The sequence below is a fragment of the Pelodiscus sinensis genome, chromosome 9, assembly GCF_052426305.1.
Source record: "Pelodiscus sinensis isolate ZL-2025 chromosome 9, ASM5242630v1, whole genome shotgun sequence".
Taxonomy (NCBI): Eukaryota; Metazoa; Chordata; order Testudines; family Trionychidae; genus Pelodiscus; species Pelodiscus sinensis.
The window spans coordinates 56,861,048-56,877,691 of NC_143060.1; the positions used below are offsets into that span (position 1 = coordinate 56,861,048).

Here is a 16,644-nt window from a genome sequence, read left to right on the forward strand (position 1 = left end):
TGCACAAACTAAACACACACACACACACAAAAATAAGTTTTATGTAATCTGCAAGTTATAAAAATGTAGGTGTTACTTGTTAAAATACTAAATAAAAGAAATGTCATGGATAGGTAGGCTTCAAGTTGTGTGGCAGCAGTTCCCCTGACTAATCGAATACCAAATATAAATCAAGATGGACTGAGGTCGGTCACATTTTCATAAAGATGTACTACAATTTCTCTATACTTTGCTCACAAGCTTGATCACAAGCACTAGGGATGATCATGCAAGAAACGTTGACCGAGTAAAGACTTCTAGGATGGCTGGAATTTGTTACCAAGGTAGCATAGCTTGTCCTTGCAAGCAGCTTAACTGTAGCCTCATAAGCACCACTACAAGCTAATTGATATATTAGCTCTATTCATCTTGAAAGAAGCCACTTGCCCGCACCCTTACTTGATTGTCAAAAAAGAGCACATAAAAATAGTGGCTTCCCAGAAAGAAATAACTACTTGTTTTGAGGGCAGTTTTCTTTATTATCTGTTTTGTGGAATTTAGATCTGGTGCTGATTCTGAGATATTCTGACCTCTTAAAAATAGTTCCCCAGATGAGAGTTGTGAGAGGTTACTGATGTTGTATTTAAAACCACCACTACTATATTGTTTTTCTCATCAGGAATAAAGCTTCTTTTTAAATATCATAATTTCCCACCCCCATGCTGTCCCACCAATATTCCATTATTTGCTTTGGATTTTATCCTAAAATGCTTAACACGTTGGTCCCATGCAGCAAACATGTAAGTACATGTTTAACTTTAAGCATGAGAGTCATCACACTGATGCCAACAGGACTACTCACATCAATAAAGTATGATCATAAGTGCCTGGCTAGCTCAGGGCCACAATGCAACTAAACCAGTCGCAGAAGTTAATCTATGCAACCAGCTACTGTAGGCTACAGGCTCTGACTTGGAAAAGATCCTAAGTAAGGATGGTGCAAAGCTGGCTGACTTCAAGACATGGCGCCTTCAGCCTAGCACCAGCAAGACAGTCTCTAGCCCATTCCAACTCTTCGTACTAACACTAAGAGGCAATTTATCATCAGAATGAATGGTCAGAGGCTGAAGCATGACCCTCGACAAAAACTCCCACACAAAAGCCACCTGAGCAAGATAGCAGCAAACATCAAGATGTGCAATAACCTTCTTAGCAAACTAACAGGTTCTTTATGGGGAGCAGATACTCCTGCCCTAAAACCCCAACCCTTGCTATCTCATACTCAATAGCGAGGTACTGTGTGCTAGTCTGGAGACGGCTGGCATGTACCAAACTTGCTGATGTGCAACTTCTCTCAACAATTATCAGAAGGGTAGCTGTGTTAGTCTCAATCTGCATAAACAATGAAAAGTCCTGTGGCACCTTATAGACTAACAGATTTATTGGCGCATAAGCTTTTGTGGGCAAAGACCCACTTCGTCAGATGCATGTAATGTCTCATTGTACTCTCAACAATGTGCATCATCACAGGAAGTCTCTAAATGACTCATCTTCCTTGGTTCCCAGTTCTCAGTCGCATTGCTGCCCCTCATAACAGGAGAGAGACTGCAGCTGGTAAGATGTTTGAGAAGTACGTGTGAATCCAAACTTGCCCTTGTTCAACCTTTTTTTTAAACCCACCCTCTATACTTCTTTCATCATGCCACACTGTGTCTGAGGCTGCCATGCCAGTATGTGTCAGCAGAATCCCTGTGGTGAGAAGGCTGGTGCTTAATATCAACCATAAGTTCCTTTTCATAGAATCATGAAATGCCAGAACTGGAAGAGACCTTGAGAGATCATCAAGTGCAGTCCCTTGCCCTCGCAGCAGGACCAAGCACAGTCTAGATCATCCCTGTCAGATGTCTATCCAACCTGCTCTTAAATATCTCCAGTGATGAAGATTCCACAAATTCCCTAGGCAATTTATTCCAGTGTTTTACCACCCTGACCATTAAGAAGTTTTTCCTAATGTCCAACCTAAACCTCCCTTGCTGCAGTTTAAGCCCATTGCTTCTTGTCCTATATCCTCAGAGGCTAAGGAGAACAATTTGTCTCCTTCCTCCTTGTGACACCCTTTTAGATACTTGAAAATTACTACTATGTCCCCTCTCAGTCTTTTCTAAACTCTTTTCTAAACTAAACAAGGCCAATTCCTTCAGCCTTTCATCATAGCTCATGTTTTCTAGACCTTTAATCATTTTTGTTGCTCTTCGCTGGACCTTCTCCAATTTCTCCACCTCTTTCTTGAAATGTGGTGCCCAGAACTGGACACAACATTCCAACTGAGGCTAATCAGTACAGAGTAGAGCAGAAGAATGACTTCTCGTGTCTTGCTCACAACACACATGTTCATGCATCCCAGAATCATGTTTGCTTTTTTTGCAACAGTGTCACACTGTTGACTCTTATTTAGCTTGTGACCCATTATGACTCCTAGATCCCTTTCTGCAGTACTTCTTCCTAGACAGTTGCTTCCCATTCTGTATGTGAGACTGATTGTTCCATCCTAAGTGGAGTACTTTGCATTTATCCCTATTAAACTTCATCCTATTTACCTCAGACCATTTCTCTAGGCTTTTGATAGTCTCTTCTGCTCACCTGCCTGGCTTTGACTACCACATAGTCAATGGGCTCTTCTCAGCTAATTCTGGACTGGGCAAGGCACTGTCAACTAGCACCACTGGGGTTTTGAGACAACTGAAGTTGCTTCATGGCAGATGAAGCAATGATACACAGTTGAGAGGCCACTAACCAAATTCAATAGTGGGCTCAGAGAGCTCTATGTGGCTCCCTAAGAAAGTTATTGCTTGGCTCAGCAAATATGCAAACACTAAATAAATAAATGTTCAGTAAATTGCAAAACTTAGCCATTGAAGAGTGAACTAAATAACTTTTTTTTGCCTAACTCTCTGAATTTTAACAAGCACAAAGCTTAAGTCACCTCCTCCTGATTTACTAACCTTATGCTTTAAGCTCTAAATGAAATTGTCACTTACCATGTCCTCGCATCCTGAAATTCACTATCATTTGCTCCCACAACATTGTTAGTAAAGACTATACATAACAGTTCTAGAATGCCTTAATGGGCTTACTGGAGGTAACATACCCATGTTTTGTTGAAGTTTCAATAGAAATGTGGCTTTTGTTAACTGTATCTGTTCCATGTCATCTGTGCTGTCGACAGGTGGATTTATATCAACTGCAAAAAATTAAGAGATATGTTTAGTAAAACAAGTATTTATTCAATCAAAGTTTAGAAAAGACACCTATATTTTGCAATCACAATAATTAAAAAAGGACATTAAGTTTGTAATTCCTGATCCTCTTTATTACTGATCATTTTGTATTATCAGTAGTAATAAGTATCTGTACTAGAACTTGTGCTGTTCAACTTATTTATTGATGATCTGGAAAAAAGGGTGACACTGAAGTGCAAAATTTGAAGACATAAAATTATTCATGATAGTTAACGCCAAAGCAGACCTCAAGAAATTACAAAGGGATCTAACAAAACTGGATGACTGGGTAACGAAGATGAAATTCAGCCTAGATATGTACAAAGTAATGAACATTGGAAAACCTAATCCCATATATACATATACGATGGATTCTAAATTAGCTATTATCACTGAAGAAAAAGATAGCAGAGTAACTGTGGTTAGTTCTCTGAAAAGTTCTACCTGAAGTGCATCAGTGGTCAGAGACACTTGCTTTTACCTGTCAATCATTATTAAGAATGGGACAGAAAAAATGAGATCATGCCACTATATAATTCCCTGGTCCTTGGATTCTGTGTCCAATTCTGATCCCCCAATTTCAAGAAGGATATACAGAAACGTAAAAGTTCCAGAGAAGGGCTACAAAGATGATTAAGGGTAGAAAATGGCTTCCATACAAGGATGGTCTAAAAAGATTAGAGACCAGTTCCGGTATGATTGCTCTTATGTTCTTTGTAATAATATTAGCAACAACATAGCATCAACAGAATCCTAAGCACTTTACAAACCAGTTAAGGAGATGAAAGGTAAAAACTATGAACAAACACTTAAGTGACATACATTGCAAGGGCCATTTTCAACAATGACTGACACTTGGGAGCCTAAGTCACTTTTCACTATTTTACCCAGTACTGTATCTCCAATTCCAAAAAGTTTAAATCTTAGCCTCTAGCCCTCAGCTTCTATTCAAAGTAATGAGCATATTTTTGGAAATACCTTGTTACAGTAATTGAGACATTTAAGATGGAATTTTAGAAATGATCACTTAAAAGAGGTTTCAAAAGATGAATGCTGCTCATGCATTAGGCTGGACTTTGTTCTCCACTGGCAGATGGACAATACTCTTGAATGCTCTTGGCCATGCAAATTTTGAAACCACAGCAGCTTCATTTTCAGTATGCCAGCAGCATTTGCATACATAAGCAGAGTGGTGTGGTCCTTGTTCCTGTTGAATCCAGGTGCACCAATTTCACCTGCACTAACAAGGGTTGAAGATAGCAGGCGACACCAATGGAGTCCCATTTCACCAGCACTGTAGAGGTTCTTTGGGGTTACGTCATGATCCTGAATCAGATTCTTAAACAAACAATAGTTCTCTGTGGCCTCACGATCAGCATATTGTTTCTCTCCAGAGATATCAAACCTTCGGATACTACAACACATCTTAAAGCATGCCAAACAATCATCAGAAAAAATGCAGGTCTCAGTCATTTACATCTGCTGATAAAAGTCCCTGACCTTTTTGGTCAACATTGGGCCAGAAATTGTAGCTCCCTCAGAATGTTTTAAGGAAAACCATTCGTAGATCACGTTGTCTAATTGCTCCAATTTTGGTTTGTGCAAAGTATGGCATTTCTTTAATTGCTTTGCTCATCTCAGCACTGGACACAAATTTAATCAATTCTGTCTTCTTTGCCTTACTATCATAGACGGTCAACAAGCTAACACCAAACTCTTGCATCAATTGGCTCCTATTTTCTCCTCTTTTAAAGTGCCTAATTAAGTCCAGTTTTTGGATTATAGTGAGCACAATCCATTTTCTTTTCTGTCCAATGCCTATTGCTTGTGTACTTTTAACAAAACTCTAGACAGTTGAAATGCTGATATACAACACAACTCAGAAGAAAGCAAAAAACACATCAAGTAACTATTACATATAAAACACGACAGCCTTAACCATCTTATTCTATAATACAAGTATATTCAAAAAGTGTAATTACACTAGTATACACAAGAACTACAAGATATGAAGTCAGCCAGATTTAAGCTTTGATACGTTCAGTGTAATGTCACAAACGTGAATAAAGTCTGTTTGTTCTATTTAGTCATAACCCCTTTTGTAGTCTAATCTGGTTCTTTACTCAGATGCTATATTTACCTGTGTTCATTTCCTCAACTATATGTATTGCTTCCCCATGCACAACTTGATCCAACATCTCAAAAAAACGCTCTTGGATTTCCCCAGCCGTTTCATCTCCAAATTTATAGTCACACAGCATCACATTTGATCCAGCAATGGGGGCAAACACTCTGTGAGGCAGAGCATGATACTCTCTCTCAGAACCTAGAAAGGGAAAGGAAATAAAAACTTTATTGAAGCTAATGTTTTAAACGTGTACATAGTATATAGGTGGAGAAAAAAATGTTGTACTTCTTGGTGTCATGCTTGGATTATCTAAAATTTTTAAAGTTTTGTTTAAGAAGTCACACGATACATACAGTAACTGGTCAGCATTGACCCAGATTTTGATGTGAAAGTTTAGCCATACACTTTAGTATGGGGGTAGATCAGTCCTGGAGAGTTTAACAGATAGTTAGTTGTGGAAAGCAGGTATGTTAATGAGTGGAGTTTCTCCCTCAGTCTGTCAGTATCTAGTATAGACTGTCTGTTGAAAAATATAGTGTGCCAAGGAAGTATTTGGGCTACTTCACTGAAGGCATCCCTTGTTGGCGGTTCTGCTCATCACTCTTGGTACTGCCAATGTTCATGATGTGTTTCGTGTACATACCCCTAGATCACCTGATGGCACCCAAGACCATGAGCCACCGCACCCGTCGAGCATTACATCGACCAACTCTATACACTTTTAACACTGGCTCGTTGTTGCAATCCCAAGCACTCAGGGCTCCAATACCTTATGGATTTGTATCTCATAGCCCTGAGCTCTCAGGGTGTCGACCACAGGGGCATTCTTCTCTATCTTCCAAGATCAAGCTGCTGTTTTTGAAGGGAACCATGACATCCACCATAATGATCTTCCTCTGTTTCTCATTGGTGATGATGTCTGGGCATTGCTGGCTATCCGTTCCGGGAATGGCAGAGTTGACAGAAACCTTACCCAGGTTCTAGGGATCCTGGATGCTGTTGTGGCGCAGGTGCCAGGCTTTGGAGTGAGGCATTCAGCCACACAACATGTGGGGCAGCATTTCACTGGCGTAGCCACACTTCCTGCACCACTTGTCCTGATTCCCATGGTGGATTGCTCCATTTAGTGGACCGCATCATCCAGGCCTGGTGGATGAACAGCCAGCCAGCCAGCCAGAGAACCAGCTGCAGGTGCCCCCAGTTAGGAAGTGTGTAACTATGGTAAAGACTTTTCAATAATCAGCATACATTATACATACTGCTGTAAAAGCATTGTCTAAGACGTCGTTAAAAGCCTGATTTTAAATATTTCCAGCCTAAACCTCACTGGTTCACGCAAATTTTAACCACTTATACTTGTAAATTGAAATTATATTCCAATTAGGGAAGTAAAATCCTGTGTAATTAGTTAACCAATTAAAGGGGGGCCATACCTCCCCATCCCACCCACTGCGCCCAGGGTGGAGCAGCCCACGGTCACTGGCAGGAGCTGTTGCAGGCATCTGGGCGTCCATTAAGGATGGTGCTTACTGGTTAACCTTTCATATCCCTAATTCCAAATAAAACTTTTCATATATTTTTCATATAACCCTCTCTTCATTGGTCCTCAGACATAGCCAAATAATCTTAAAAATGATTATGAATGGAGAATGTCGACCAGGAAATGATACAAAGAACACTCTCAGGAAATTTGGAGATAAAGAAGTTGAGGCATGTGCCAAACAGTCCACAATTTCAGCCTCAAAAAATATAACAATTATTGGCTTAGGGCGACAATTAACACCCATGAAGTACAAGTGCCACCTAGAGAGAAAACAGAAAACTGCATGAAAATAATAAAATCTTTTACTGCCACATTCCCCATTTCGGATAAAGGTAGCTAAAGCAATATTTACGATTAGTTTTTTTCTCAGTATATAGCATAATAAATATAACGTACTGTCATCCTAAAGTAGATGATGACTATTTAGCAACATTCAATTTTCCTTTTGTCTTATTAAACAGTTTGTCTTTATTTTAAAACAAACAAAAAGCCACAAGGCATCTTCCATCTCTCCAATTAGCAAATCTTAGGTAGGAGAAATTAACATTTTACGCAGCTGATGACATGGCATTTGTCATTAAAAAAAAATTCCTTTAAAATTATTATACTCTATGTAGGATAATGAATGGAGTTTGAAGGATCATCTAAGCTTGAATCAGCTAAGATGGTATTGGTATATTAACTTGCTCTCATGGTCTGTAATTATATTAAGATAATAAACTTTGCTATTATGAAGAATAAATATAGTGAAAATAATTCTGGCCTTGAAATGAATATCCAATAGCCTTGCCATTTATTCAATGTGCTGAGCTCGCATGCAAGATCTGTACCTTTTTACTTAAATGTAAAGTGAATTTTGTAGATTATATATATGAAATCCCAAAGGAGAAATACTACACCACATGTACTATAACTTGTACATCTGGATAGGAGAATAAGAATTCTCAAACTAAATCAAACCAGAGGTCCATCTACTCAGTATCCTGTCTCTGACAAGGATTAGCATAAGATGCTTTAGAGGAAAGTGTAAGACTACTGCTGCAGGCCAATGTGGCATCATGTGTCCTCCATCTTAGGTCTCATTTAGATCCCCAATAGTTAATTCCTTGTTGAATCTTACCAAGATTGGCATATTTATTTCACTGGCAAGTGAAATAACAAAATAATACAAAAATAACTGGCTGATTTCTGACTAAGCATCAAAGCTCTTCGGTATTAGAGATCTTGATGCTGAGTCTGTGACTATGGGATAAACTTAATTGCACTCAGGATCAGCTAGGCCAGAAAGGGATTAAAGTGGAAGTTGAAATTATATATAGGGCGAGATTCATTACGCGGGGATGGGAGAGGATGCAGGCCCAAAGAACAATGTCTGAAGTTTAACTAAATTCTTCTCCTTCCAACTAAAGAAAGGCAAATGACTGACAAGTAGAAATTGTGCTGCTTGATACACTTTAGTTTCTCTTTAACCACATCAAGGCGGTGGGATAGCTCAGTGGTTTGCGCATTGGCCTGCTAAATCCAGGGTTGTGAGCTCAGTCCTTGAGGAGGGCCATTTAGGGATCTGGGGCAAATCTGTCAGGGATGGTACTTGGTCCTGCCATGAGGGCAGGGGACTGGACTTGACCTCTCAAGGTCCCGTCTAGTTCTATAACTCTATACTATCAAGATTCCAGTCCTTCCAATTGAATCCTGATGATGATCAGTAAGGAACTCCAAGAAAACAAAAAGCAAATTGCATTAGAAAAAGATGATTTGCCTTCTTTCTCTAGGCTCCTACCTTTTTTGTCAGATGCCTCATTTATAAGCAGATCTTCAAACAATATTTCACAACGATCACAGAGTGTGTTTATTATATCCCTCTTCAAAGCCTAAAAAGATAAAACAAAAACACATAAGCAACACGTAAGCCAGTTTGCAAGTTATCTGTGATTATGTAAAAACAACCATAGTGTAGAAAGAGTCTCAGTTTGTCGTATGCATTTAGGCCATCTTAACAGTGATATTAAAAAAAATAAAAAAATAAAACTAAAAAAATAGCCCAACCTAATATTAAATAAAACACACACACACACACACACACACACACACACACACACACACACACACACACACACACACACACACACACACACACACACACACACTTTCCTCTTCAGTTTCCTTATCATAACAACAACATATCAAGAAGTGGGGGTTTTAAGGATAAACTTAAATTATGAAATTCAAGCATATGACTACATTAAAAAGACTGGGTTATATTCTTGACTCTACCACAGATTCCCTGAGTCTTCTTGGCCAAGTTACAGGCTCTCTTTAAAATCTGACTATTACCACAATGATTTTCAGAGGCTTAATTCATTGATGTTTGAAGTGCTTGGCACTCCTCATACCATAGAATAATTTGCCTATCAAGACTAATACTGCTCTCACGTTAGGGATGTAAGGGACTTGTCGAGTAGTCGACAACCCGATAAGCCTAGGCTACTCAACTACTTGCTTCCTCCTCCCCCCCTTGCTGCCTCTGTTTCAGAGGCAGTAAGGGGACGGGTGTCAGCTTGAAAGCCAGCTCCTCACAGCACTCTCTCTGCAGTGCAAGAGAAGCGAGGCGCAGGAGAGGCAGAGGTGCAGTGGTCTGGGAACTGGCAGGAGCCAGGACTGCTCACTCCCAGCTCGTGCTAGGTCCCGGACCACTGCACCTCTGCATTTTAAATGTACTAAGATCTGCTTGGCTCTTATTACATTTAAACTACAGAGCCACAGCAGGAGTAGATCTGGGAGCTGGCGCAAGCCAGAACTGAGCAATCCTGGATCACACTGGGTCCCAGACTGCTGTGCTCTGCATTTTAAATGTAGTTAAGAGCTGGCAGTCTGGGACGCAGCATGAGCTGGAACTGCTCAGTCCGGCTTGCATTGGGTCTGGGACATACGCCCCCTGCAGTTTAAATATAGTAGGAGCTGGACTGCCTGTACACCTGCTTTCTACTACATTTAAACTGCAGATCCGCAGCGGGACTCTTTATCAACTAATCCTATAGTTGATACAAATTGAAACGACTACCGGGTTAGTCAGTTACCAGCTTCTTAACATCCTTATCTCACATACACTCCTCCTCCATTAAAACCACTCCCTCCATTGAAACGAGAGTACAGCATAGCCCATTACCATATCTGGTCTGTTAAATAAAACTGTTGTAAGTTCTTAGGGAGTTTCTTTTTGACAAACAGAGTAAAAGTTAGCCTAAGACGATATGATGCATTGTTTCAACCATGCAGAAGTTTGCAACACAGGAAAATACTGACTGTCATGTTCAGTATTTTTTTGGACAACATTAGAAATACACTAGGAGAACGCTATGCAGAGATAGCGAGGCCAACAGTCACTGTGGGTTTTGGGGCAAGGTGTGGGGTGGGAGGGCACTCTGTGCCCCCGGAAGGGAAGGGGCAGTGGACAGGCAGCCTCTAGCCCAACCCTCAAGGTTGAGCAGAGCAGTGGTCCGGCAGCAATTCAAAGAGGCCCAGAGCTCCAGCCACTGTCATTGCCACCAGGTCCTGGAGCACTCCCCTTCCATTCTGTCCCCATTGGGCCTGTGCGAGAAGATCACTTTGTCTGATTAAGAAATACTAAATTGGGATATATTATCTGCCTACATTTTTCCTCCACCACATACAAAAATACATAACATACAGAAGTCATTTCTTTAATTTTAAGAAAACTTTACATCAAGCACTAGACTAAGAATAATATAAAATTTTTTAGGGGGAAAAAAACAACACTAGTGGAGACCTAAAATGAACTGCTTATAAATAAAATTGAACCTTTTGAAAAATGTATTGTCTTGCATATTAAAAGGGACTTCCAAACTAGGCTCAAAAAAATTCTCAACTCCAGGGAACTAGATTGATAATTTGGAATTTTTGGATCTCTATTATCCTACCAAAGGCAAAGGCAGACCACCACTTTAAGGGTTCCAGTAAAATATTTGAGAAAAGATTAAAGCCATTTTCTTCAAAGCAATGAAGGAGACTGATCTCTATATTCATTACCTGAATAGCATCCTTAACTTTTGGCTTGTTATTATGGATGTAAGCTCTGCACTTCACTGCACCTTTAAGATTTATGGAACCACTGCAGACTTGCACCATTGCTGTTGATCTATGGCCTGAGCTCTGGGACTGAAAAATAAACACATTTGAATAATGTTAACCACGCATCTGCAATCGGATCAATCATGAAGCAACTACATATTTCTATTAACAACACTTTAAAATATTAAAAACTTGGTACAGTGTGGTATTTTCCCCTAATATTTATACCTTTTACTTAATATGGAAATCTGTCTCAACATTTTTGTCCTTTTCCAATTGGTAAATTCTTTATAATTTGCTTTTCCAGGAACTTATTTTTTGCAATCTATGCATTTTATATTTACTTCTCATCAGCATGCAAATAGCTATTAATGGTGATGCTAGCAAGATTGTGAAAGTAGAATTAATTTAGCTCTTTCTGTTTTTGAAGTTGGTCACTATTGTTTTCATTTAAAAAATATAAGTAGTTTGCACATGGTAGGACTACAGAATTAACTTATTTTCAGTCAGCTGTTGCTAATACAATATTTTCCCAGTAAACACCTTTGTACACTGCTTTTTGAAGCCTTTTTTAAGTGACAGAAAATGTGTCTACTTACTGTATTAGTAAGTATAATCTAGAATATCTACGTTGTGCTGTTTGAGTATTTTTCTTAAAGTAGATTCATCCACCAGTCCTAGAATTAATTAGGAAGAGATATTTTTATCTGGTCATATTTGGAACTAAATCAAAGCTAGATCATGGAGTCCTTAACCTATTTTAGGACAAACTATGTTTCTATGGCCAGAGGGAGACCATTCAAGCTGATGCTCTCCCTTGTCTTGACTACCATGAACAGTTCACAGAACAACTGGTGATTCCAATATAATCAATATCTTTGGAAACTTGATAGACTGTAAACATCTACCCTTTTCACAAAGGAAAAATGGGCATGTCTCATGAAAAATAACTTATATCATTGATATTTTGATTACATTTAAAGGGGTCGTAAATTTTGTGTAACATTCAACAAGTCACTTAGACCCTGATAAAAAAATACCTATTTGAAATAAAAGGTGTTCTTTTTAAAACAGAGTAAATTAAGAACTGAAACAACATTACTAGGAATATGATGGATTCATCATCATCTAAAGTCTTTAAAATCAGAACTGGAGGTTTGTCTTCTGAAACAGTGGTTTTCAAGCAGGAGTACACGTACCCTTGAGAGTACTCAAAGGTCTTCCAGGGAGCACATCAACTCATCCATATATTTATCTATTTACAATGTGCTGCATAGAAGTGCTAGTGAAATCAGTAAAAACTAAAATTTCACACAGATAATGTCTTGTTTATACTGCTCTATCTACTATACACTGAAATGTAATCACAATATTACAACTAATTTAATTTATAATTCAATGGTACAAAGAAAGTAAGCAATTTGTCATCAGATTGCTCTGACACTGGTCTGTTTGATTTTGCAAGCAAATAGTTTTTAAATTAGGTGAAACTTGGGGGTACACAAGACAATCAGACTGCTAACTGAAGACTGAAAAGGTTGAGAGCCACAGTTCTAAAAGATATATGCTCTACCTCAACTAGAATGTATAGGCTTGACACAGAAACCATTTGTTAAAATGCTGTGGGGTCTGTGTTATATGGGAGATCTGACTAGATAAGCACAATGGTCCCTTCTGACCTTAAGATCTATAAGCCTGTTTCATTCATGTGAACCCATACAGCCACACAAAGCCTCACTGAAGTAAATGGGGCCTTGTAGGTGCAGGTTTCAGTCCAAGATGAGAAGTTTACAGAATTAAACATCCACGGGTCTCAGATTCCCTCTCTCTTCAAATATATCACATGATTCTCAGATGTTTGTGCTCTATCAGGACCTGATACTCACACTGAAGTCAATAATTTGGAGAAGTTCCTAAGTACCAGGATTATATTAATCTGAACAAGAACCAAATTTATAGTGGGCAGTAGTTGTTTAAAAAGAACCCATCACTTTCAATTTTTATTTCTTACTTCATACCCCCCTTTTTAGAGTAGGCATCTGAGAATAAAGCTTTATGAAATACTGCCCCTAACCTTACTGGCAATTTCCACATACAATACTTACCAACTGCGTCAGAACCTTCACATCAAAGGGTTGAATGTTTCCTCTTGAAGACTTTTTCTGATAAAAAAAAGGAAGGGAAAAAAACTGTGTGAAACATATAGAATATTTATCCGTATCTACCATATCGAGGTATTCCATAGGCCCTAGCAATGTAGTATCAGTGTGTAGATTTTAGAAAGAAAATTGAGATATAGAAAGAACCTTAAGGACATAGTTAACAAAATGTCCGGAACCTTTGGTAAAACATTGTTAAGAGTGCTTTTAGTACTAAAACAATGGCACAGCTTTAGATGACTTCATTAAAATATTTTTGAGTGGCTTGTTCTTTTTTCTTCCAAAAACTGCAACAGCAAAAAAACTGTCAAAGACATCCATAAAGGTCAATCTAATCTGCAACATATGGGCAGAGCCTTTGTATATACCAGTTCTCACTAACTTATTTTTCTTTTCACTACTTCTACAATCATCCCCATTTTTTGTTCTGAGGACAGGGAGGAGGAGTCGCAGCAAGTTCAAAATAAAGAAAAGGAAGTCCCTAGATGGACTTTTAGCCTGACCCAGTATGGCCATTTTTATGTAAGAGAAAAGCAATCCTTTATATTGGTGATATGTCACATGTCAAGTAGAAATAAAATATTCCACAAACCATCTTTCAGCCACTTATATGACCATACCAGACTTTTTAAGTGACAGATCACTATTAATCCCATGCTATACAGCACATACCTGACCTTCCAATAGCTCTGCATCGTCTTCTTTAACTTGCCCATTGATGAGAAAAATACCTTCTTCTATCTGTTTTGCCCACCGGGTTAATCCGTTCTTTAAAACCCAAAAGCAAAGAAAGACTGTAAGTAGTTATTTCACCAAGACAACTTCTCGAAAAATAAACTACACTTTTGGTTGAATATTGCCAAGAAAAAACACCAAGACTCCAAAACTACTGCAATATATGTTTAAATCATTAGCCAAAGACAGACATTAACAAATCCTAACCAGCTTTCAGACCTGTCATCCACCTACACTATAGCAATAGACAACATACTACTTACAAGCCACATATTAATCTACATTTCCTAAATATAAATATTAATTTTAATCTTTATTGGCCTAGTTTCCCACAAGCACCGGCTCCTGCCCGGCCCCTGCACTACTGACTCAGAGAGGCAGCAGTGGGGGGAGGGAGGGAGGCTGGCGGCCCCGCAGGAATCAATACTTGTGGGGAGCTGGCTTAAAAGCTAGCTCTACCCAGGCACCAGCTTCCCCTTCTTCCCCCTTGCTGCCTCTGTATCAGAGGCTTTCAGGGAGAGGGAATGCGTGTAGTCATTAGGATTATTTGATAAGCCCAGGCTTACTGGTTAATTGTTTAAATGACTATACATTAACATCCCTAATTTTTAAATGCTATCAAAACCAGACTTTGCATTGAATGAAGAGAAAAAAGGAAAGCTATCTAATTTACACTCTCCTAATAATATTTTGAATAAAATAAACAGAGAAAAGTACACAGGAAAAGAAATCTTGAAGATTTCTCAATCTATGCTTTGTTATTATCAATGCAGAAAAAACACAAGGAATTTACAACCTCATAGATTTAACTACCAGTAAATATTCATTAATTCTATTACCCTACTGTTGCATATTTTCATAATAGTATTCATTTCTAAGCAATATAATAGTATGTACTATATTAAAGGAGTAAGAGATATTATATTAGTATATTTTATAGACATTATTTTTTGTTCATTTACCCTTGTATTTTTCTCTAGTTCATAGTTGATTGTTGTAGCAGAAAGTGGGATGTGAATATTAACATTAACTGTGCACTCCAAAGATAGCCAGAAGGTAGATAGGCCACTTTGGTACTTCCAGTCTGCTGGCCTAGCTGAACTCTAGAAGGCAAAGACAGGGTTTTATTTTTAATATGTAGCAAATGTAATGGCTTGACACAAATCTGAAATAAAATGAATCTCTTCCGAACTTTGTAAATCTTGCATACAGTAGTCAAATCTTACCTTTGGATCTTTTATATCATAAGTTCGACAAATTATCCTTTACTATTTAAGGAAAAACTCAATGCAACACGCTTAAAAAGGAATAAATAAAAACTAAGGAACAAAAGAAAAAACAAAATATGCTAAATTAACTTGTCTTTTATCACCTACATTTACCATCTGCTTGTTTTCCAGGAACATGTTTTTAATTGTATAGAGAATGTTCTCACACTAATGGGAATGAAAAAATATTTCACCTGTAAACTATAATTAGAGGAACAATGTGCTTGCCTTTCAAATATATATCAACACTTACAGCTACCTCTATGTTAACGTACAAGCCCTGATGCCTCCCATATTTCTCTACAATGGTGCTTTCTCTCCCAGTCTCCTCCAGAGCAGTACTTCTCCAGCTGTCAATTTGTTGAACTTCAGTTCTTTCCCATGTTCCCCACCTACACAGCTTTCTCCACTCCGTGGTGCTTCCCCATCCAGGCCCCTTCCTGTTGAACCTCTCATTTGCCTCAACTTCCATCCATCAATAGAAATCCCTGTATCACTAACAGAAAAACATCCTGCATTTACTATTTGCAACTGGATAACATTCCTCACCTACTTGCATTCATCATACAAAAGTAGATATAAATGTAATTTAGTGAGACCACCCCAAACCTAAAATCAAAGCACATGTCCATATAACCAATACACATGCTTAAAGTTTAGGCTACCTATTGGCAGAGCGAAGTGAGGGTGGGAATGTGGGCTGTGAATGATGGAAAGACAGTAAATGAGCTTTAATAGGGAAACTAGTAAGTTGAGAACAGAATAGATGCTTTGCTTTTTAGGGTTTGTACTGGTGCAATATCCAATCTAGCAACCCTTGACAGTAAGGTAATGAAGATTTTTGGACAGCATTAGACCATATTAGGTGGCTCCTGCACAGCATTATATTTCAATATACTGTCTCAAAAGACTACAGTATATTTTTGCCATAGAAGGATACTTCTTTGTAGCAGAACAAACGTGAAGAGCCACTCTGTCAGAGATCTCCTCATCAGCAAAATTCCAGAGCCTCTTTTTAGCTACAGACTTTTCTATTGAAAAAACTAGCTGAAAAAGACAAAAAATGTTATGGGATTTTTCTTCATAGCACAAAGAAAAATTAAAGTAATTATAATTACTGAAAACAGCCCTTCATTTCAGTTCTAAAGTAACATAGCATGTATTTTTAACAATGTGTCAGTATCACAAAGTATATCCACTTTGTAATGGAACCAAAACTTGAATATTTGCAAATGCACAGGCTGCAAATATACAAACTGAAACTGACAGAAAGATTTATGCAAACACTTGGGAATAGTCACTGCTACTCCAAAGCCAGTATCTATTTTCTAAAGACCTTATGGCTTTTAGTTATAGTCTAACTTGAAATCTGACAGTAAGAAAGTTGGCTTGTCTAACATCATACCATATTCAGACAGAACAAGAACTAAAAATACATGGTTTTAATTTAGGCTGGTGCAGTTGT

General features: G+C 38.4%; 1 protein-coding gene across 3 annotated transcripts in view; it reads right to left on the reverse strand.

Annotated features, from left to right (window-relative positions):
• Nucleotides 1–16,644, reverse strand: part of ODR4 (odr-4 GPCR localization factor homolog) — a 35,668-nt gene that overhangs the window by 6,489 nt on the left and 12,535 nt on the right. For all 3 annotated transcript variants that reach the window (XR_012906026.2, XM_075936753.2, XM_075936752.2), the window contains exons 5-13: nucleotides 16,120–16,226; nucleotides 15,138–15,174; nucleotides 14,874–15,014; nucleotides 13,849–13,944; nucleotides 13,123–13,179; nucleotides 10,976–11,104; nucleotides 8,709–8,799; nucleotides 5,398–5,583; nucleotides 3,128–3,220 (exon numbers count right to left, since the gene is read on the reverse strand). Coding sequence is in view for 2 of the 3 variants with exons in the window: in XM_075936753.2 (XP_075792868.1) it covers nucleotides 3,128–3,220; nucleotides 5,398–5,583; nucleotides 8,709–8,799; nucleotides 10,976–11,104; nucleotides 13,123–13,179; nucleotides 13,849–13,944; nucleotides 14,874–15,014; nucleotides 15,138–15,174; nucleotides 16,120–16,226 (937 nt within the window). In the remaining variant the exon portion in view is untranslated. The remainder of the gene's footprint in view (nucleotides 1–3,127; nucleotides 3,221–5,397; nucleotides 5,584–8,708; nucleotides 8,800–10,975; nucleotides 11,105–13,122; nucleotides 13,180–13,848; nucleotides 13,945–14,873; nucleotides 15,015–15,137; nucleotides 15,175–16,119; nucleotides 16,227–16,644) is intronic.